Source organism: Elgaria multicarinata, chromosome 19, assembly GCF_023053635.1.
Source record: "Elgaria multicarinata webbii isolate HBS135686 ecotype San Diego chromosome 19, rElgMul1.1.pri, whole genome shotgun sequence".
NCBI lineage: Eukaryota > Metazoa > Chordata > Lepidosauria > Squamata > Anguidae > Elgaria > Elgaria multicarinata.
The window spans coordinates 11,793,361-11,816,529 of record NC_086189.1 but is presented as its reverse complement, the minus strand read 5'-3'; the positions used below and the strand labels follow the sequence as shown (position 1 = coordinate 11,816,529).

Genomic DNA, 23,169 nt, shown 5'->3' with positions numbered 1-23,169 from the left:
ACCTGTTCATCTAGGTGACACACAGGGGATCCAGTGCTCAGGCAGGGGCGAACCCTGGATGATCCCAGGATAAACCTTAGGTCTAGCTGTGGCCTGGGTGACTTTGGGCCAGTCACAGGGCTCATTTATACCCAGCAGATATTCCACTTTGAAAGCGGTATATAAAAGGCAGGAGCCACGCTACTGCTTTATACCAGTATTACAGTGCACTGACAATAATAATAATATATTTATTTGTTACCCGCCTCTCCCTCTGGATCGAGGCGGGGTACAACACAAATCAAAACACCATAAAATACATACAACTAATTCAAATGTTTTAAACCAGTGCATCATTAAAAGCAGCACACCATTAAAAAAGGCATCTCAACATTCAACTGGGTAGGCCTGCCAGAAGAGAACAGTCTTTATGGCTTTCTTAAATTCTGGAAGACTGTTCAGTTGACGAATCTCTCCCGGCAAGCCATTCCACAAACTGGAAGCGGAAGAAGAAAAGGGCCGCTGGGTAATAGTTGTCAGCCTTGTTTTTGTTGGCTGGAGTAAATTCTTCCCAGAGGACCTGAGTGTGCGGGGCGGATTGTACGGGAGAAGGTGATCCCGCAGGTAGCCTGGACCCAAACCATGGGGCCCATTGACACATACCATATACTGCTTTCATACCACTTTCATAGTGTTATATCCTGCTTAGTGTAGATGTGTCAATGGGCCCAACAGTTGTCAGTGCACTTCAATACCACTATAAAGCAGTAGTGTAGATCCTGCAGTGCACTTTTATCAGCTTAGGTTGATATACCAACTACGCCCTTATCTGGACAGAGATAGCCTAGCTACAGTTATCCATGCTTTGATAACCTCTCGTTTGGATTACTGCAGTGCGTTATACGTAGGGCTGCCTTTGAAAACGGTCCGGAAGCTTCAGCTGGTACAAAACAGGGCAGCCCGTTTACTAACAGGGACTGGCCGACGAGACCACGTCACGCCAGTCCTTCTACAACTTCATTGGCTTCCAGTCCAGGTCCGGGCCCGATTCAAAGTGCTGGTATTGACATTTAAAGCCCTAAACGGTTTGGGGCCAGGTTATTTGAAGGAATGCCTCCTCCCATATGCACCTGCCCGGACCTTAAGAACATCCACAGGGGCCCTTCTCCATGAGCTCCTGCCAAAGGAAGTGAGGCAGGTGGCTACTAGGAGGAGGGCTTTCTCCACTGTGGCACCCCGGTTGTGGAATGAGCTCCCCAGAGAGGTCCGCCTGGCGCCTACACTGTACTCCTTTCATCGCCAGCTGAAGACCTTTTTATTCTCTCAGTATTTTAACACTTAATTTTAACTTAAATTTAAATTTTACTGTTCTAACTCTGTATTTTAATCTTACATCAATTTTGCTGCGTGGTTTTATCCTGGTTGTGCTTTTTATACCGTATTTTGTATTTGTGCTTTTAACCTGTTGGTTGTTTTATTATGGTTTTAATTTTTGTGAACTGCCCAGAGAGCTTCGGCTATTGGACGGTATGAAAATGTAATAAATAAATAAAAAATAAATAATACCACTATATAGCAGTAGGGTAGATCCTACAATGCACTTCAATACCACTATAAAGCAGTAGTGTGGCTCCTGCCTTTTATATACCGCTTTCATCGTGGAATATCCTGGTTGGTGTAGATGAGGCCACAGACTCTCAGCCCAACGTACCTCACAAAGTTGTTGTGACGAAAAAAATGGAGAGCACGATTATGTATGCCGCCTTGGGTTCCTTGGAGGAAAAAAGGTGGGATATCAATGCAATAATAACAACCACACATCGCTGAAAGTGTTAGAGCACCTTCTGAAACTTCTCACACCAAATTGCTGAAAGGGACAAAGGCAATTTGACTGAGCCTCAGTGAAGGCTGATGGCTCCAACATTGGTGGGTTAGTGCATCCGCTCCGGGTCTCAGTCAGAGCCAGTCACAGAACTATCCAAGGTGCTTCCACAACTTGGATAAATCCTTTAGAATTCTGGTTGAAACCCGGAGCGGATTCACAACCCCACTGAGATCGGAGCACCAGCCTCCACTGCTCTAAACGCTGGGTCTCGTTTTTAATCCCTCGATTCATCCTTGAACCAAGGCCAAAACAACAACAAATAACAGCACGGCTCATAAAGCTTTCCTTAGCATCGATCCAAACGTTGAACTTTAGCCCTGCAGCATAAACTCCGCAGTAGCTGAACCTTCTGTTCTCATTTACAGCGGTGGAACTTCGCAGATTGATGGACCCTCGGAAGCAGATTTCAGCCGGCGATTGTCAAATCAAATCTGGCTTTTCCAGAGGGGCATTGCGTCACACGGCCATAGAGGACGGAACCCAGCGGCTGTCCTCAAGAGAGGGAATGCAAGAGCAGGAAGCACGGTTTGCAATAACGAAACTGACATGCTGGAATGAAGTGGCCGGCACTCTTGTGAATGCGCATTGGCAACGACTGATATTATTTCGCAGTAGCGGCACAATGACTCCAGCGCGGAATCCAGCACTGAGCACAGTATCCTGAGAACCGTGGATCTAAATTGTTTCAAGTATGTTTTATCCTTTAAGCTAGCAAAGAGAAGCCTAAAAGCACATGAGCAGTGTCTGTTGACATTTCAGAAGCCCCGGAGGGTGTCACAGGGAAACTGACAGGGCTATGGATTGACCAGATGTATGCTTCGGAGCCCAGCCTCTCTCTATAATGACAGACGCTGGCTAATTTATGCAAATGAAGCCCTTTGATAGAGATGTACTGAATTAGCATTACAGCTACTAATAAATAAATCCATCTTTTGGAGGAGCAGAATTTGCTACTTTTCATTTTTCTTTTAAGGCACAGAGCAAAAACAACCCTGGGAATTTATGACACCTCTTCATGAGAAATATCACGGCATTGCAAAACTGGGGCGTGTTCGTTTTTGCAGCCATCCGGGTGAGGAAGGATATCTTTTTTTGAGCCTTGTTTGATGAAAAATAGAAATGAGAGGATCCATTTCAGAGCGGTAAAGCAGCAGTTTCTGCAGCTGAAACGCTCCCCACGGCCTGAGTTCGATCCCAGCGGAAGCTGGTTTCAGGCAGCCAGCTCAGGTCAACTCAGCCTTCCATCCTCCCGAGGTCGGTAAATTGAGTACCCAGTTAGCTGGGGGAAAGGTAATGATGGCCGGGGAAGGCAACGGCAAACCACCCCGCTATAAGGCCTGCCAAGAAAACGTCAGTGAAAGCTGGCGTCCCTCCAAGAGTCAGTAATGACTCAGTGCTTGCACGAGAGGTTCCTTTCCTTTCTTTCCATCATAAACAGACATGATTTCCACAGAGACTACAACTGAACAATTCAAAATGCGTGTGTGTGGTTGTATCGATTTCTCCTCGCTTAAGAGCATCTGAATAGCCCTTGTGGATCTGACCTATGTAAAGCAGCCTGCCCCCAACCTGGTGTTCGCCACATGTGTCAGACTACAACTCCCATCATCCCCAGACAGGCGCCTTGGGGTGATGGCTGTTGCAGTCCAACAGATCTGGACAGCATCAGGTTGAGGAAGATTTATCTAAAAGGATGAACGTAGGAAAGTACTTTGCAGGAAGTCAGACAATTGGACCATCGAAACTAATACTGTTTATGCTCACTAGAGCAGTTCAGGGCCAGATCTACACTACTGCTTTAAAGTGCTTTATAACAGTTTTGATAACTGTATATTCAAGGAAGGCTCCACTGGAACCGGAAACACTTTTATATTCCTTCCTGTTCAGGAGGCTTTCCTGGGTGAGTGGAATCAGTTCAGGGCCAGAAGTTTCCTCATTGAGAAGCTGCTCCCGGCGATCCAGTGGCTGCCAGAAGACCCCTCCTCTAGTCCTAGGCGCCAGGGAATTGTGCTCCTAGCACAGTGGCTGAGCGTACAGGCTTTGCAGGAAGCTGCAGGTTTGATCCTTGGCATCTCCAGGTAAAGGACATGGGGAGGCAGGTCACAGAAAGATACCCACCTAAGACACTAGAAGACAAAACTTTTTGTCAAAGCTCTGCTTTAAAAAAAAAAACAGCTCCCAGCATCCCACCTTTGTGCCTGATATTCTAGCTTTGTACTGCACCCCCCCCCAAAAAAAAAACTACAATCATTTTACTCGGCTTTGAAGCCCTCAAAAAGAAACCGTTAGGGTTCTCTACAGAAAATCCCCCCCAGAAAAAGAGCAGGTGTCTCTCAGGACCATTAGAACGCATCATGCAAATCCTCTTTGATGCGACCGACCACAGAGCCTCCAAAAGGCATGGATTTAGTCTCATACACGGGATAAAATAATTGCCGGGAAAGTTCTGGCGGCGGGGACAGAAAGGTCCAACGTCTCCATTCTTTCACTGAATGTTTGCTAATTCCATAGAAAGCAGATCAAGGCGCACAATAATAGGAAAAATAATAAACCCCCTAAGCCGATGCGATTATATACTAAGAATACTGAGCATCAACATACGCTCAGCAATATTCCTATCAGGGTCCCCAAGTATTTTACATAAATGCTAATTAGTGATGCACAACTCCACACAAGGAGAGAAAGCAAATATAATTATCATTACGTTAGTGTCAAGTAAACTGAGGTACAGAGATGTTAAATTAATTCTTCCAGACGACCGTGACAATCAGTACGCAAATCCTTCCAGGTGCGCTGGAAGAAAGGAACATTCTACACGTAGAATGCAACCTTCTACATCTGCACAGCTATTTGTCCAACATTTACCTAAGTAGCAAAATGTTGGTTATTTACCAAAGTGGTACGTGTTAGTTAGTTTTTTTTTTTTTAAAAAAAAAAAAATCTTTTCTCAGATGATGAAAACTGCTTTTCCAGGCTGGAACAAATACTTCTATCTTGTTTGTATATTTACGAAGATGAGGAGAGGATTGTTTGATAAGATTTGAAACGATTTGCTAATTGAGAAAAGAGTTGATCGCAGAATATGACACAGCTTGTGAAGCAGATGGGCAGAGGAGAATATAGCCCCATTTCTAATAATCCTGCAACATGGGGTGAGCCAATGAAATGGATGAGCAGCAGATTCAGGATAGGTCAAAGAAAGGACGTCTCCATACAAGGAAGAATTATCCTACAGAATTTACAAGATGTGTGCTGATGGCCACCGGATCTGATTTTATTTTATTTATTTTTTATTTTATTTATTACATTTTTATACCGCCCAATAGCCGAAGCTCTCTGGGCGGTTCACAGAAATTAAAACCACAATAAAACAACCAACAGGTTAAAAGCACAATTACGAAATACAGTATAAAAAGCGCAACCAGGATAAAACCATGCAGCAAAATTGATAAAAGATTAAAATACAGAATTAAAACAGTAAAATTTAAATTTAAGTTAAAATTAAGTGTTAAAATACTGAGAGAATAAAAAGGTCTTCAGCTGGCGACGAAAGGAGGACAGTGTAGGCGCCAGGCGGACCTCTCTGGGGAGCTCATTCCACAACCGGGGTGCCACAGCGGCCTTTCACTAGGAAACCCCCCAAAATAAAAGAAACACACACATCTGTCTATGGGATGGATCCAGATTTATCTGTATGCAACATGGCTGGTGGAAAAGGACTTCCCCGCACTTTCTCCCCCAGGACAGCTGATACAGCCCCCTAAAAATTTATTTATAGGCTGTTAAAATACTGGGAGAATAAAATGGTCTTCACCTGGCGTCTGAAAGAATCTAGTGTAGGTGCCAAGCGAACCTCCTTAGGGAGCTCATTCCACAGCCGGGGTGCCACAGCAGAGAAGGCCCTCCTCCTAGTAGCCACCTGCCTTACTTCCTTTGGCAGGGGCTCACGGAGAAGGGCCCCTGTAGATGATCTTAAGGTCCAGGCAGGTACATATGGGAGGAGGCGTTCCTTCAAATAACCTGGCCCCAAACTATTTAGGGCTTTAAATGTCAATACCAGCACTTTGAATCGGGCCTGGACCTGGACTGGCAGCCAATGAAGCTGGAAAAGGACTGGCGTGATGTGATCTCGCCGGCCGGATAGCCCTAAAAGAGGAGTAGGCCAATTCATAAAGGAGGAAGGCTATGTCAGCAGCTACTAAAGATGATAGCAAAGATAAACGGAACCTCCACATTTACAGGAATAAATTTTACATGTTAAAAGTACAAAAAAAACAGCAGACGTATCTCAGAATTCCAGTTGTTGGGGCGGGGGGGAGGAAACAGTGGCCACAGCTAGACCTAAGGTTTATCCTGGGATCATCCAGGGTTCGCCCCTGCCTGAGCACTGGATCCCCTGTGTGTCAACTAGATGGACAGGTTTGACCCCTGGACGATCCAGGGATAAACCTTAGATTTAGCTATGGCCAGTGTCTCGAAAGCCCACAAGTGGGGCATGAGTGCTGGAGCGTGTCTCCACCTGCTGTTTGTCCCTCAGGATCAGATATTTAGAGCCAGGCCACCTCTGCACATGGGTCTTGTATTTTGTGGTCGGCTAGTATGAACCTAGAGTCTCAGAGCAGGGCTTCAAAGCCTAGGATGCAACCATCTTACTGAAGCTAAGCAGGGTTGGGTCTGTTCAGCGCGTAGATAGGAGACCACTTAGGACCCCTACCTTCAGTTCCATCTTGAAGAAAAGCGGGATATAAATAGACTGTATAAAAAGAAATAGAGCCCTGCTGGTCCAGAACGAAGATTTATTTAGTCTAGCATTCTCTTTGCCCCAATGGCCCACTGGATGCTGTCAAGACACAGGTTCTTTACAACCGGCCTGTCCACGGACACTCCCTGCTCCAGCTAAGCACCACCGCTTTATGCACCTAAGGTGAGGGACAAACACCACCTTTCTACAAACTCTGTGGAGAAAGGGGTTAAATTTCCGGAATAAAACAATGCGCTGTGAATTATAGGTGCAGATGGTGAATTAATGTCAGAACGGGTGTTCTATGTATATAACCGCAGAGGATAAATGCCAAGGAGACACGTGGGGTTTTGGTGGTAGTAAAACAAACTGAATAAAAACTTATTTCAACGTTCACAAACTTGGTTTCATAATAAAACTTTGCAGACCCTTGTTAAAACCTCTCATCCAATCCTTTCCCTCTTCTCATACACACTTTCCCTTCACTCTTGAACTTTCTTTATTATCAGGATTGTTTAATATACACCAACGGACTATCTGCACACTACACTCAAAAGACAGCCCTCTTTATCCTGATCCTCTAATTCTTCCTCGAACCCAAGTCCTTTAAAAACACCCCCCCCCCCCCTTATCACCTCAGTCATTCCCTTATCTATCCTCCTCCCCGCTCCTAAGATATTAAATCTCCACCCACTCAGGTCAACATTCAAAACACAATAGACTTACAAATCCTAGACATACATTAGGGAACTGACTTGTGGGGTGTAACGCCACAGATGCCTCTCGGGAAGCCCCTAAGAATACAAGAACATCAGAAGAGCCCTGCTGGATCAGACCAAGGGTCCATCTATTCCGGCACTCTGTTCACACAGTGGTCAACCAGCTGTCGACCAGGGAGCAACAAAGCAAGACATGATGCAACAGCACCCTCCCACCCATGTTCCCCAGCAACTAGTGTACACAGGCTTACTGCCCCGAATACTGGAGGTAGCATATGCAGGGAACCAAGGCTAGTAACCCGCTCACATGCCTTGCCGGCCCAACAACTGTCATTCTTTGGCATTCTGCCTCTGAACATGGTGGATACACAGAGCTAATCATGAGTAATAGCCTGGCTTGAGGGGATCAGAATTAAGCTAGGAGAGAGAGAGAGAGAGAGAGAGAGAGAGAGAGAGAGAGAGAGATGGAGACGTAACACTGACGTTGAATAGCAGCTGAGAGGGTCAGCCGCTAGCCAAGAAGCTGCAGGTTCAAATCTCATTCAGCAATGAGCTCACTTATGTGTCTGAGGTTTCCCAGACTATATCTCTCTCTCTCTCCAAGTGCAATATTGGCATTATAATGCTGACCTACTTTACAGGGCTATTGTAAGAATGATTACAAGAATTATTGTAAAGCTACTGATGCCATCAGACGGAGAGATAAACAATCCCCCCCTCCAGTCACGTCTGGAGACAGCTCCAACTCGGAGACACTTCGGAGGTTATTAGTGGGAGAGGAAGCATCAGGCGCCCCTCTGTCAAGCTTGGATTGATAGAATCATAGGCCTTAGCTAGACCGAAGGATTATCCCAGGCAAATGGAGGGATCATCTCTGCCTGCTTGCAGGATCCCGTGTGTCATTTGGATGCACAGGGATGATCCTGGGACAATCCCTGGATACAGGCCTGGTCTAGCCATGGCCATAGAATAGGAGAGTTGGAAGGGGCCTATAAGGCCATCAAGTCCAACCCTCTGCTCAGTGCAGGAATCAGCTGAGAGCCCCATCTCTACCCTGTGATGAACTGCCACTACTGTGGCTGTCAGAGGGTGAGGAAACAGGAAGGATCCTCATAGGGCAGGATATTCCACTATGAAAGTGGTATGAAAGCAGTATATAAAAGGCAGGAGCCACACTACTATTTATAGCAGTATTGAAGTGCACTGCAGGATCTACACTACTGCTTTATATAGCGGTATTGAAGTGCTCTGACAACTGTCGGGGCCCTTTGACACAGACCAGATCCCGCTTTCATATCACTTTCATAGTGTTATATCCTGTTGGTGTAGATGTGTCATGGGTCTCAACAGTTATCAGTGCACTTCACTACTGCTATAAAGCAGTCGTGTGGCTCCTGCCTTTTATACACCGCTTTCATAGTGGAATATCCTGCTTGGTGTAGATGAGGCCATAGACCCTGTTCGGAGAACACGCTAAGCCAGGGTGGGTAAGTACATCGCACTACGCATTATGGCTTAGTGTGCTGTGTGACCCATTCCTAACCCTGGTGGCTACATAACCACGGTTTAAATACACTCACTACCCATTTGCGGCAAAAGGGTTAGTGGCCTAACCATGGTTTAGCGTGTCGTCTGAACGGGCCCATCGTCCCTGTGTTGTGTCTCTTAGACTGCATGACTGATTTCTGACCTTTGTGAGCTGCTCTTGAAGCCTTGCTGTAAAGTAGGATAAAAACACTTTGAATGAATAAAATAAGGAATTACAAGCATGCAGTTGATGAACGTTGAATATTGTGATTCTTATAACCAAGCTCATTCTTAATAGGGACGTTGGAGATCAGGCCGGCCTATATCAATGCAATTAAATAACATTACTCCCTTTTAAATCTATAACGGCCTCCCCCAATTCTGTATTTTTGGACTGCAACTCCTGGCATTCTTGGTCCTGCTGGCTGGGGCTCATGGAAGTTGTAGTCCAAAATACCTGGAGGACACCAGGTTGGGGTAAGTGGCTCAACTGGGTGTCGGTATCATACTTAGCTTGATACAGAAACTTTTAAATGGATGGCTGAACTGGGCGTGGCGTTTTTGATGTCAATAGCAGGAGATTTCCCTTGAAATGTAAATAGCAGCTCCGGAGAGTGGATTTTTGATGAGGATTGTGGCAGCGAAAGGAAGATTTAAACTCCTCCTCCCCCACCCCCCATCTCATACTTAGAGACTTTTCACCACATTTGCAAATACTAACAGCAATTTAGATGTTAATTGCATCCGCACTATTATTATCATGCCCTTAGTAGCTACGTTTCTCCTTTTCATCCCCAAACTCTGCAATAGACCAAGAACACGCTTTTAACAATGCCACTTCAGTACCAAGTTTGGAGAGGAAGGGAGCAGCTTCTGTTAAAAAAGAAAAAGAAAAAAGCCCCCTCTCCTCTGGAAATTTGCCGAAAAGCTGAACCTGAGCATCATGTGCAGGCATTGTGTGTGTGGTGGGATTCCCATAAACTCCCAAAGGGTTGCAAAAAGTTACCTTGGAGTTGTATGCCTTTCCGAAAGCAGGGGGAGTGAAACTGACCAGGTTCTATCTAATTTGAGCTGGGAGCAAGGCTTTGCATAACAGGGGTATTTTTAGCTGTGCCACTGATCTTCATTTGAACTGAACCGTATATCCCGTCACTAGTCTTCTGTGTTACTCGCAACGCACCTTTAGATTGGGAGCCTTAAAAGAAAGTTATCGATATTCCACCTTCCCAAGAAGCTCGGGGTGGCAATATGGGAACGGACGCGTCCAATCTAATCCCAACTCCGGAGACGCCAATTAGGCTGAAGGTGCTTCCAGAGAGGACTCTTTTATATTGTGAAACTGTCCTGCCTCTTTCATGGGATTTTTTTACCGTTCTGTATTTTCCCACCCGTTCTGCCATCTTATTTTTCCTTACCGCAAAATATCTGTGCTGGAGGAAAAGACAGAAGAGCTGCACAGGATCTTTTGACCAGGAGCGTCAGGAGCACTCGCTGCGGGAGAAACCTGTGAAGGTGTGACTGGCGGGTGGCCAACCTCTCTATCCCCTGGGCAGAACCAAGCCTCTTGGAAGAAAACAAAGTTTGGGACAGTTGAGAGGCCACGTTCCCCGAACGAAGCCACGCGTGGGCAGCTGGTGGCCTTCCAGACGTTGTTGGACTGCAGTTCCACTCAGCATGAGAGGAATTACAGTCCAGAAAACATTTGGAGCAGTGGAAGCTGATGGCTCCAATGTCAGTGGGATGGTGAATCCACCTCTGGTTTCAGTCTAAACCAGTCCAAACTCTAAAAAAAAAAAGCTATCCAAGGCCCTTTAGAGTTTGGACTGAAACCCAGAGTGGATTCACTGCCCCACGGTTTGATCTAAGCCCCATGATTTGACCACTATGCCAGCCTGCCTCCTTGATCTAGCTAGACATGATGCTCCCCCACCGCCAATAAGAGAACAAGGACTGAGGGTCTTTCTCCACGAGCCCCTGCCAAAGGAAGTGAGGCAGGGGGCTACCGGGAGCAGGGCCTTCTCTGCTGTGGCCCCCCAGCTGTGGAATGAGCTCCCTAAGGAGGTTCCCTTGGCACCTACATTATCTGCTTTTAGACGCCAGGTGAAGACCTTTTTATTCTCCCAGCGTTTTAACAGTCTATAAGTAAATTTTTAACTTGGTGTTTTAAATTTGTAATTTTGCATTGCTGCTGTTTTTATCTGGTTGAGCTTTTATATTGTATTTTATATTATGGTTTTATACTGTTGTTTTTATACTTTGAATGTTTGTAATTTTTGTGAACCGCTCAGAGAGCTCCGGCTATTGGGCGGTATAGAAATGTAATAAATAAATAAATAAATAAAAATAAAACACTCAGGACAACTGCTAGAAGTCGTTTGCAGTCCTGCGGCCGTAGATGCCCCCCAGCCCCGGCCAAATCTGACAACGAGGCCTTACCTTGACGGCCTCCGCGTGGGTCACCTTGTCCAAGGGCCTGTCGTTGGCTCTCAGGATCTGGTCGCCTACCCGAAGGCCTTCCTTCTCGGCCAGGGAGCCCGGCTCCACCAGCGAGACGTAGATGCCCACGCCGTGCTCGGAACCGCCGCGGATGCTGAAGCCCAAGCCCTCGTGGGCTTTGTTCCGGCGGAGGGTCACCTGCCGGACCTCCCCGGACAGTTCCGCCGAGCCGGAGGCCGAGGGGCCCGGGGGAGCCGGCCCGTCGGGGGTGGCGCCGGAGTCCGGAGGGGGCCTCGCCGGGGCGGGAGGCCAGAAGTGGGCAGCCGGGGTGGCTGTGGTGCCGTCGGGCAAGAAGTCCGCCTTCAGGTAGAGCCCCTCGGAGGTGTACTGGTCGAAGAGGAGCTGGTCCGAGCGGGGGATGACCAGGCGCAGCAGGGGCAGCAGCTGCCGCTTCTCGGGCCCGTCGAGGAGCACCTTGAGCGTCTGGACCAGGTCGAAGACGTTCCGCCGGCCGTGGTAGACGTTCAGGCAGTGGATGAAGCGCTCGCGCTCCGCTTCGCTCAGCAGCAGGTTGAGCGCGCCGTGCAGCTTGCGCACGTTGGCCGACAGCAGGCGCAGGCCGGCGGCCGACGGGGGGCGCGGGGACGCCGCCGCCGCTGCTGCGGAGGAGCTCGGCGGGGAAGCGGAGGCCGCCGAGCTGGCGCGAGAGCCCACCGACAGGCGGTCCAGGGCGGCGCTCATCCTCCGCCGCCGGTCCCGGAGCGCCGGGAGGCGGCCGGGCGCGTCAGGGCATCGGAGCTCAGACGGGCTCCGGTTTCAGCGGCGGGGCTGCGGCGCGGCTCGCCGGCCGGAGGGGGCAGCCAGGGGGCGGGGCGGCCATCGGGGACGGGGACGGGGAGGGGGGGGAAGGAAAGGCGGCCCCCCTCCCGGTCTCCTCCTCCTCCTCCTTTACCTCCTCCTCTTCTTCTTCCTCCTCCTCCTCTTCTTCCTCTTCCTCCTCCTCCTTTACCTCCTCTTCCTCTTCTACCTTCTCCTCCTCCTCCTCCTCTACCACCTCCTTCTCTTCTTCCTCCTCCTCCTCCTCCTCCTCCTCTTCTTCTTCTTCTTCCTCTTCCTCCTCCTTCTCTTCTTCCTCTTCCTCCTCCTTCTCTTCTTCCTCCTCCTCCTCTTCCTCAACCTCCTCCTCCCAGGCGCCCCGGCCGGTCTGGGGACGGAGGCTCGTCCCCCGGGGCCCACCCGGACGCCGCCGATGAAGCGTCCCCTGCGGATCCTCCCCGCGGCACGTCGGTCGCCGGGCTTCCCAACCCAAAGTCCTGGAATCTCCCGTCGGCGCCGAGGCTTCTCCCGGCGGCTCCAACAACCGCCCCCGACGGGCTCTGCTCTCTTCTCTGCCCCGCTCTTGCGCCTATTATTAATCAATTAATGAATTAATATTAATGATGATGATGATGAGCCTTCCGTCTGTGCTCCTTGCACGGGAAAACGCTGGCGCTGGCGCGCCTCCCGCGCCCCGTCCGGCTCAGCCGCGGCTGCAGCGCGGAGGCGCCGGCGAAGAGTTTGCGAAACTGTTGAGCGGCTCCGGCGCCGCGCTCGCCGCTCTGCCTGCCTGCCTGCCGGGGCCGGGCTCTCGGCAGCGCCTGCTCAGGAAGTGACGCGCCTCCCTCGTTGCCGGGAGACGGCCTGATGCAGTCCGGCTGGGCAAAGGGGGGGAGAGACCTCGTCGTGCGCAAGGGGGCCTGACCCGGGAGAACGGCCGGGCGCTGTTCAGCCTTCCTTCCTTCCATCCATCCATCCATCCATCCATCCACTCTCTCTCCACACTTCCCGCAGGGGCGTTGAGAATGAACGCAGGGCAGGCAGGAATCCAGCAGGTCGAGCTTTCTCAGCTAAGCTAGGGTGACCCTATGAAAAGGAGGACAGGGCTCCTGCGTCTTTAACAGTTGCATCGAAAAGGGGATTTCAGCAGGTGTCATTGATATATATATGGAGAACCTGGCGAAATTCCCTCTTCATCACAGCAGTTCAAGTTGCAGGAGCTATAGAGTGACCAGATTTAGAAGAGGGCAGGGCACCTGCAGCTTTAACTATTGTGATGATGAGGGAGTGTCACCTGGTGCTTGAGGCATACAAAGGACACGTGTTGAAATTTCCTTTTTAATACAACTGTTAAAGAGACAGGAGCCCTGTCCTCCTTTTCATGTGGTCACCCTAAGCTAAGCTGCACCTGTTGTTTTCCTGCCTGCTAAGAAGCAATTCAGCTGGCTTGGATGGCACATCGAATCATAGAATAGTGGAGTTGGAAGGGGCCTATCATACTGCTTCTAAGCATCGAAGTCCCAGGACAGAGGGACTATCTTGGATAGGGTGACCCTATGAAAAGGAGGACAGGGCTCCTGCGTCTTTAACAGTTGCATCGAAAAGGGAATTTCAGCAGGTGTCCTTTGTATATATGGGGAACCTGGTGAAAGTCCCTCTTCATCACACCAGTTAAAGCTGCAGGTGTCCTGCCCTCTTTTAAATCTGGTCAAAGTATAGCTCCTGCACCTTTAACTGTGGTGATGAAGAGGGAATTTCACCAGGTTCTCCATATATACAAATGACACCTGCTGAAATTCCCTTTTCCATGCAACTGTTAAAGATGCAGGAGCCCTGTCCTCCTTTTCATATGGTCACCCTAGGTATACTGCTTCTAAGCATCAAAGTCCCAGGACAGAGGGACTATCTTGGATAGGGTGACCATATGAAAAGGAGGACAGGGCTCCTGCATCTTTAACAGTTGTATTGAAAAGGGAATTTCAGCAGGTGTCCTTTGTATATATGGGGAACCTGGTGAAAGTCCCTCTTCATCACACCAGTTAAAGCTGCAGGACCCTGAACTCTTGACCAGATACAAAAGAGGGCAGAACTCCTGCAGTTTTCACTGTTGCGATGAAGAGGGAATTTCACCAGGGGCTGCATGCATACAAACGACGCCTGCTGAAATTCTCTCTTCTGTGCAACTGTTAAAAATACATGAGCCTGTTCCTCCTTACCATATGGTCACCCTACAACGAAGACCAAATGATGAAGACCCCCCCCCCATGGAGGTGAGCCTCCATAGCCAATCACTGTCAGGCTGGGTAACTGGTTCAGCTTCCAGGAGGGGAGGGGGCAGTGAAAAGCTTTCGCTGCAACCCAGCTGAAATCGGTTTGTCTAATTTTGGCAGAACCTTGAAGGCCCTAGAGAGTAGAAAAGGTTATCAATACACATGCAGGTGGTTTTAATGAGCGCATGCCAAACCCTCCTCACAAAATGGAGTGTGTTAACAACAGCTAAATCTCAAAAAGAAAATGGATTCCGTGATGGGATTACAGGCGGAAATGCAAGGGGTGAAGTTCTCCTCCAACACTTGCCCCAAAGCGGCACCAACTGAATTCCTGCTTAGTAACGCAGAAATCTAGGGGGCTAGGACAGCTCCTGCATTTTTATCTCTCTAACGCCCCCCCCCCTCACATGCACTCACACAAATGCACGAGGCCTCTTTGACTGTTAAAAGATGTGCGGCAGGCAGAAACTCAACAGATGAAACTTGGGACAACGCAGCATCTGTTGAATTCCTGCCTGCGTGAAGCAGTAGCCTGTATCGCTCTACAAACTGCAGCTGGGCCCCAGCACCTAACAGCTCTGCCCAGTTTAGAGTGTCCTTCATGTACCAGGTACTGCACTGAAAATCCATTGCCCTATTTTATTTTGGGATGGGAGCAGGCCTGAAATATGTGAAAATTTTAAAGGTCACGAGGCTTCTGAGCATGTACAAAATGCATTTTCACCTGAGTAGATAAACTATAGCCTGCTGCCATACTTAGCACTCACATGTAATTTGCCCTTGTTCCAAGGAGGTAGGAGGACTGTGCAATGCCCCCTCCCCATGTTATCATCACAACAACCCAGCGAGGCAGGGCTGGGGTCAAGAGTACCCCGACAAGCTTTGTCGCCAAGCATGGATTGGAGGCTGGTGGCTCCGACGTCAGTGGGGTGGTGAATCCGTTCCAGATTTCAGCCAGGACAAGTCAGAACTTAAAGCTCCAAGCTCTGCACGTTGGATATCTCCTTTAGAGTTGTAATTGGTTCTGACTAAAACCTGGAGTGGATTCACTGCCCCACTGACATCGGAGCCACTGACCTTCACTGGATTGGAATCCAGAACTCCCCAGTCCAAGGTCAGCTACCACACCACACTGACTCCTATTAAAAGTAAGGGCATTGTATAAATTAGGGTAGGGTGACCATATGAAAAGGAGGACAGGGCTCCTGTATCTTTAACAGCAATGTAGAAAAGGGAATTTCAGCAGGTGTCAATTGAAGAGGGTGAAATTCCCTCTTCATCACAACAGTTAAAGCTACACTAGCTATATTAGAGTGGCCAGATACAAAAGAGGGCAGGGCTTCTGCAGCTTTAACTGTTGTGATGAAGAGGGAATTCACCCTCTTCAATTGACACCTGCTGAAATTCCCTTTTCTACATTACTGTTAAAGATACAGGAACCCTGTCCTCCTTTTCATATGGTCACCCTAAATTAGGGTGACTGTATGAAAAGGAGGACAGGGCTCCCATATCTTTAACAGTTGCATTGAAAAGGGAATTTCAGCAGGTGTCATTTGTATATATGGAGAACCTGGTGAAATTCCCTCTTCATCACAACAGTGAAAGCTGCAGGAGCTATTCTAGAGTGACCAGATTTAAAAGAGGGCAGGGCTTCTGCAGCTTTAACTGGTGTGATGAAGAGGAAATTTCCCCAGGTTCTCCATATATACAAATGACACCTGCAGAAATTCCCTTTTCAATACAACTGTTAAAGATACAGGAGCCCGGTCCTCCTTTTCATAGGGTCACCCTAGTATAAATTGTCCTGCTGGATTAGACTAACGGTCCATCTCGTCTACCAACCTGTTTCCCACAGTTGGGTATATCTGGGAAATCCACAAGCTAGGCATGGAGATGAGAGCCCTCCCTTGCTGGGTTTCCAGCAACCTGGTACTTGGATGTCATAGAATCATAGAATCATAGAATAGCAGAGTTGGAAGGGGCCTACAAGGCTATCGAGTCCAACCCCCTGCTCAATGCAGGAATCCACCCTAAAGCATCCCTGACAGATGGTATACTGCTTCTAAACATGGAAGTCCCATGACAAACTTGGATAGGGTGACCCTATGGAAAGGAGGACAGGGCTCCTGTGTCTTTAACAGTTGTATAGAAAAGGGAATTTTAGTAGGTGTAGGTGTAGGAATTTTAGTAGGTGTCATTTGCATGCCTGCAGCACCTGGTGAAAGTCCCTCTTCATCACAACAGTTAAAGCTGCAGGAGTCCTGCCCAGAGTGACCAGATACAAAAGAGGGCCATGATATGATGATGATGATAATGATGATGATAATGGTTCAGGGAGAGATAGTGGTGGAATCCATGGTGCTCCCTTGTCTAAAACAAGGCTCTCGATTGAGCAAAATCGTCACCGCCACCCCCTCCATCAAATGTACATGCCACGAATTCAAGAAACTGCTGTCATTAAAGCAGGGATTAATTGTATGCAAAGGAAGCTAATCTTCTTTTAGAAGTGTGTTTTTATACTCCTCAGCTTGGGCTTCCTAATTATAACAAAAAGGCTTTTGTATTTACCGAGCACTTTTCATCTGCAAAGTGCTTTCGAAAATGCCAGCCAATTAGCTCCAAGATTGCTGTGCCTACAGAAGCGCGGGGGGGGGGGGTCACAGGAGTAAGTGGGCCATAAGTGCCCATAAAAGCAGATCAGAGTTTTAATTTGGATCCTGGTCTGGCGAGAAAGGTTAAGTACCTTCGCTGGAAGCACTGCTTGGCGTTGGCAGCAAAGGCAAGGAGGAAGACTCCCAGAATCCATCCAAGTTGTCATTAAGCTATCCTGCCAGAACTAATTTGATTGTCATCCTTGTTGCCTTTAACCCACAGAGAAGGTAGTTGCTGGTGCCCATTTTACACCTGGGTAAACTGAGGCTTTGAAGGCTTTGTAATGTTGTCTCCTCAATGTACGTGAAACCGTTGGGTGCGGTCATGAGTTTTGGAGTGCGTTGTCATCAGTACGCTGACGACACGCAGCTCTACTTCTCCTTTTCATCTTCATCAGGTGTGGCTGTGGATGCGATGAACCGGTGCCTGGCTGTGACAACGGACTGGATGAGGGCTAATAAACCAAAACTCAATCCAGACAAGACTGAGATGCTGAAGGTGGGTGGTTCTTCTGGCCGGATGGTGGGTGTTCAACCTGTTCTGGATGGGGTTGCACTCCCCCTGAAGGAGCAGGTTCGTAGCTTGGGGGTTCTCCCAGAACCATCTCTGTCACTTGAGGCTCAGGTGGCCTCGGTGGCACGGAGTGCCTTCTGCCAACTCTGGTTGGTGGCCCAGCTACGCCCCTATCTGGACAGGGATAACCTAGCTTCGGTTGTCCATACTCTGGTAACCTCCAAATTAGATTACTGCAATGCCCTCTACATGGGGCAGCCTTTGAAGACGGTTCGGAAGCTGCAGCTTGTGCAGAATGCGGCAGCCAGATTGATAGCTGGAACAGGGAGGTCTGACAATATAACACCGATTCTGGCCCGCTTGCATTGGCTGCCTATATGTTTCCGAGCCCAATTCAAGGTGCTGGTCTTAACCTATAAAGCCCTACATGGCTTGGGACTACAATACCTGATGGAACACCTCTCCCGACATGAACCTACCCGTACACTGCGCTCAACATCTAAGGTCCTCCTCCGAGTGCCTACTCCGAGGGAAGCTCGGAGGATGGCAACAAGGGAGAGGGCCTTCTCAGTGGTGGCCCCCCAACTGTGGAATGATCTCCCCGATGAGGCTCACCTGGCGCCAACATTGTTATCTTTTCGGCGCCAGGTCAAGACTTTTCTCTTCTCCCAGCCATTTTAACATTTTAACAGCATTTTAACAGCATTTAACAACATTAAGTTTGTTTTTAATGGACCCCAGAATTGTTGTTTTTTAAATGGATACTGTTTTTTTATACTGTTTTTATGTTTCTGTTGTTGTTTTTAAATCTTGTATACTTTTTAATGTTTACTATTCTTAACTGTTGTAAACCGCCCAGAGAGCTTTGACTGTGGGGTGGTATATAAATGTAACAAATAAATAAATATTTGGCTTGGAATCCCTGTCTTGCATAATCAGAGTTCTGCTTGGCTTTAAAACTCACTAGCAAACGGACCCAGCTTTGCTCAGGTTGCAGTTAAGAACATGAGAAGAGCCATGCTGGATCAGACCAAGGGTCCATTCAAACATATTAAGTCAAAATATAACAGAGTTACTGTACTTTGAAGGTAGCCTTCAGCACTGAGAAGCACTGCTAACCGCAGACACACCAACAGTAGCTTTTACTCTGTTCCAGATATAATTCTGCTCATACAAAACCATCTGAAACCCAACGTTCCACCAAAAGTCTACACTAAAAAATCCAAGCACTGGTTTGACCATGAATGTATTGCCATGAAAAAAACCCTCTCTAATAGAACAATACCGGCGGTGCAGAAAGCAAAATTGGCCAATATTAAACTCCCCTACTCCTTTGGAGAATGAACTGGACCTCCGTCTGTGTCAAGGACTTTTTAAAGTTGTCATTTTAAATGTTTTAAAATTGGAATATGTTTAATATACTTTAAACGTTTGTATATCTCTATTTATAGGTTTTTATTGTACGTGTTTTAAATGTTGTGATGCCACCCTGAGGCCCAGCACTGGTCAAAAGGTGGGATATAAATACATATAATCAATAAATAATACTTATGCAGAGTCCCTATGAAAATACACATCTGAAGGTCAGATGTGACCATTTAACATATGGTGACCCTATGGAAAGGAGGACCGGGCTCCTGTATCTTTAACAATTGCATAGAAAGGGGAATTTCAGCAGGTGTCATTTGTATGTATGGAGAACCTGGTGAAATTCCCTCTTCATCACAACCGTTAAAGGTGCAGGAGCTATACTAGAGTGATCATACGCAAAAGAGGGTAGGGCTCCTGCAGCTTTAACAATTGTGAGGAAGAGGGAAAGTCCCCTTTCAATTCAACTGTTAAATATACAGGAGCCCTGTCCTCCTTTTCATATGGTCATCCTATTTCACAGGGCCGATACCCACATATAATGGAGTAAGACGGGTGTATCTTGGCCCCCACTTTGATGAACTTTTAGATTAATTCCCTGGCTCAGTCCTTGAAAAAGATAAACTCACATCCTCCCAAACTGGCAAATACACCTCTGTCTGTCCTCCTATATGCAGTTGATGTAGGGTGACCCTATGAAAAGGAGGACAGGGCTCCTGTATCTTTAACAGTTGCATAGAAAAGAGAACTTCAGCAGGTGTCATTTGTATATATGGGGAACCTGGTGAAATTCCCTCTTCATCACAACAGTTAAAGGTGCAAGAGCTACTAGAGTGACCAGATTTGAAAGAGGGCAGCTTTAACTGTTGTGATGAAGAGGGAATTTCACCAGGTTCCCCATATATACAAATGACACCTGCTGAAATTTCCTTTTCCAATACAACTGTTAAAGATACAACAGCCCTCTCCTCCTTTTCATATGGTCACCCTAGTTGATGGAGTGTTCCTATCACTGTCAAGCAGAGGCCTGAAGTGTCTTCTTAGTGTTTTACCTTCCTATTGTAAAGACGGACTGCAGCCAATACCTTACACCAAAACTAACGTCCTGGTCTTTACTAGAAAGAGGACCAAGTATCGATGGAAGATCGATGGACCTCAAATCAAGCAGGTTACCTAGGTGTAACCTTTCAATCATCTTGCTGGTGGAAGTCCCAGACAAAGCACGCCCCTCATTTTATGCTAAAGCTGGCCAATATATTCGTGCTGCCATGTAAGTTTTCCCTGCTACAGTAATTTCACAGATGTTGTATGGCTGTCAGATGTGTGTTATTGAAGGCTGTGCCCCTTTTGAGGTTGCACAAACAACATTTCTAAGAGCAATATCAGGAACCCTCTGCTGCGTGCTTAATACAATCTTACGGTTAGAGGCAGGACAAATCACTGTGGAGGCATGAAGACTGACATCTAAAATGAATTTCTGGCAAACATTGAATTCCGTACTGTGGGTCTTGTCCCGCTGACTTTGATTGACCCATTTAAATCCAAATGGAAAGGGACATTGTCGGCAAAATTGCAGTATTTGGGCATATATATATATATATATATATATATATATATATATATATATAATCACCCCATAGCCCAAGCTCTCTGGGCGGTTTACAAAGATTAAAAACAGTGAACAATAAAAACAAACATACAAAATGTAAAACCATAGAAAGCATAAAAGCAGACAATATCTATTTAAAAACAACTATTCTGGGGTCAGTTAAGGAAAAAAACCTCAGCATATGCTGTTAAATGCCTGGGAGAAGAGAAAAGTCTTGACCTGGTGCCGAAAAGATAACAATGTTGGTGCCAGGTGAGCCTCGTCAGGGAGATCGTTCCACAATTGGGGGGCCACCACTGAAAAGGCCCTCTCCCTTGTTGCTATTCTCTGAGCTTCCCTCAGAGTAGGCACCCGGAAGAGGACCCTAGATGTTGAACGTAGTGTACAGGTAGGTTCATGTTGGGACAGGCAGGTATTCTAGGCTGACACCATATGGGTTTTGGGATACATTAAAGCTAAAGTGTCTATCACACAGCGAATCAGAGACGCTGAACTCCAAAACCACCTGAGACTGACTGCATGCCACCCCAACTTTCAGGACTATGCCTTATAATTTGGCATATCCCTTCCCAACTCCCAAGAGGCCATGGCCTAAGCATCAGCTTTCATCGTTGAAACATCAACTAAGTGTGCCGGACCATCAACCAGCCATGCAAGCATCAAAGGAATAATCGGACGGGGTTTGATTCAAGCTTGTTTCAACCCCTCATCTTTGTGATTGCAGCTGCATTACCGGTGGAGCAAAAGAATTTTTGGGTTTTTTTGTTTTGTTTTTTGTTTGCAAAGGAAATTCAAAAGAGCAATTTTTCTTCAAACAAAATGTCAGAGCCGAGACTTTCTAGCAAGGTGCTTTACCAACGACCCCTGTAAGCCAGAGAGACTCTCTCTAATATGAGCGTCACAACCCATTCAGCGGTAACACAAGGTACAGAGGAAATCAAAGATAAAATTTCTTTAATAAGAAATCTTCTTATTAAAGATGTGTTTTTAAATCACTGGCACTAGGGCTTTGATGAGGTCAGGAGGGAAAAGGGGAGAGAAAGAGAGAGAGAGAGAGATTTCAACACAAATGGCTGTTGCCTGTTTTTCAAAAGCATACACCTGACATTTATCAGATGAAAAGAAAGATACAGGTGTAACACCTCTATTATTATAGCAAGATATAATGCTGTAATTTCTTTACCCTGCATTAGCCTGTCTTCCACGGATATCAAAGCCAAGAAGATGGTTTGTTCTACATAAGCTAAGAAAATATAATTGTCCTGTGTTGTGTCATCGAGAGAGAAAAAATAACAGTGACTGCTCATGAGCTGTGGTGTGTGAAATGACAAGCCGTACACTTCACGAGGACTTAATGCAGGCACATGGGCTAGGGATGTGATGCAACTGTATATACCGCTCGGAGATTGAGGGCCAAATTAGAGGTGACACTAAATGTATCATTGCGCTCCTCTAAACGAGCAATTTATTGCACGCTTGTGATCGGGCACTCACGGAAGTTTGAGGGTCCATTACACGACTTCCTCAACAAACAGGATGCCTCCGGCGCTATCCCCAGGAGATCCTTCTTTTGAAAAGAACCACAGATAATTTGGTACTATCTGGATAAAACGCGATTTCCCAGTGTGTAAATTCAGTGTAGCACAATAATTCCGCAAGTAGATGGCGCTGTCTCAATGGAAGTGAATGGAGCACGCAGAAAGAGGAAGTATTCAATTCAAACTATTTGTCCAACCATGTAATTGAGCCGATTGCAATCCCAGAAAGAAAGTGGAAGCAGAAGGCCCTGGGGATGCAGTGGGATGCTTTTTAAGATGTAGAGAAGCTCATTAGCAATGACACCAGTTTTCATTAACCCCCTGCCCCCCACCAACAATATCTATGCGTGCGCAACATCATGGCTTAGTGTGTCATGTGAACCATGATTTAGCATGTCATGTGAACGATTCCTAACCCTGGTGGCTACATAACCATGGTTTAAACACCCTCACTAACCATTTGCTACAAAAGGATTAGTGGCTTAACCATGGCTTAGTGTGTTGTCTGAACAGGACCACTGATATGTTGTCTTTGAACTATAACTCTTCTAAGTTCCAGCCAGCATGGGCAATAGTTGGAGATTATGGGAGTTGTCTGAAACATCTGGAGGACACCGGATTTGGGAAAGCTGACCTAGAGCCTACCACTGTGATGAAGGTTGCAAGAGATACATTATCGTAGAATCATAGTAGAGTTGGGAGGGGCCTATAAGGCTATCAAGTCCAAAGCCCTGCTCAATGCAGGAAGACACCTTCAAACATGCCTGACAGGTGGTTGTCCAGCTGCCTCTTGAAGACCTCTAGTATGGGAGAGCCCACAACCTCCCTATGTCAGTGGTTCCACTGTCGCACTGCTCTAACAGTTCGGACCTTTTTCCTGATGTCCAGCCGGAATCTGGTTTCCTGTAACTTGAGCCTGTTATTCCGTGTCCTGCACGCTGGGATGATCGAGAAGAGATCCTGGCCTTCCTCTGTGTGACAAGGTACGGTGTCTATTCTATCCTTCCCATCCTAATGTCCTCCAGTTGCTTTAGAGTACCGCATCTCCCCACATTCCTGAATATTGACCATGCTGTCTGGGGCTGGTGAGAGCTGAAGTCCAAAACATCCGGAAAG

At 47.2% G+C, this 23,169-nt stretch overlaps 3 protein-coding genes across 4 annotated transcripts in view; 2 read left to right on the top strand and 1 right to left on the bottom strand.

Moving 5' to 3' along the window:
- WHRN (whirlin) overlaps positions 1-12,028 on the bottom strand; it is a 111,393-nt gene extending 99,365 nt beyond the window's left edge. The window contains exon 1 of the mRNA XM_063144773.1: positions 11,288-12,028. Within this exon, the coding sequence (XP_063000843.1) occupies positions 11,288-12,028 (741 nt within the window). The remainder of the gene's footprint in view (positions 1-11,287) is intronic.
- ATP6V1G1 (ATPase H+ transporting V1 subunit G1) overlaps positions 1-23,169 on the top strand; it is a 210,713-nt gene that overhangs the window by 144,517 nt on the left and 43,027 nt on the right. The window lies entirely within an intron of this gene.
- Positions 1-23,169, top strand: part of NIBAN2 (niban apoptosis regulator 2) — a 413,466-nt gene that overhangs the window by 385,227 nt on the left and 5,070 nt on the right. The gene's annotated exons all lie outside the window — the stretch shown is intronic.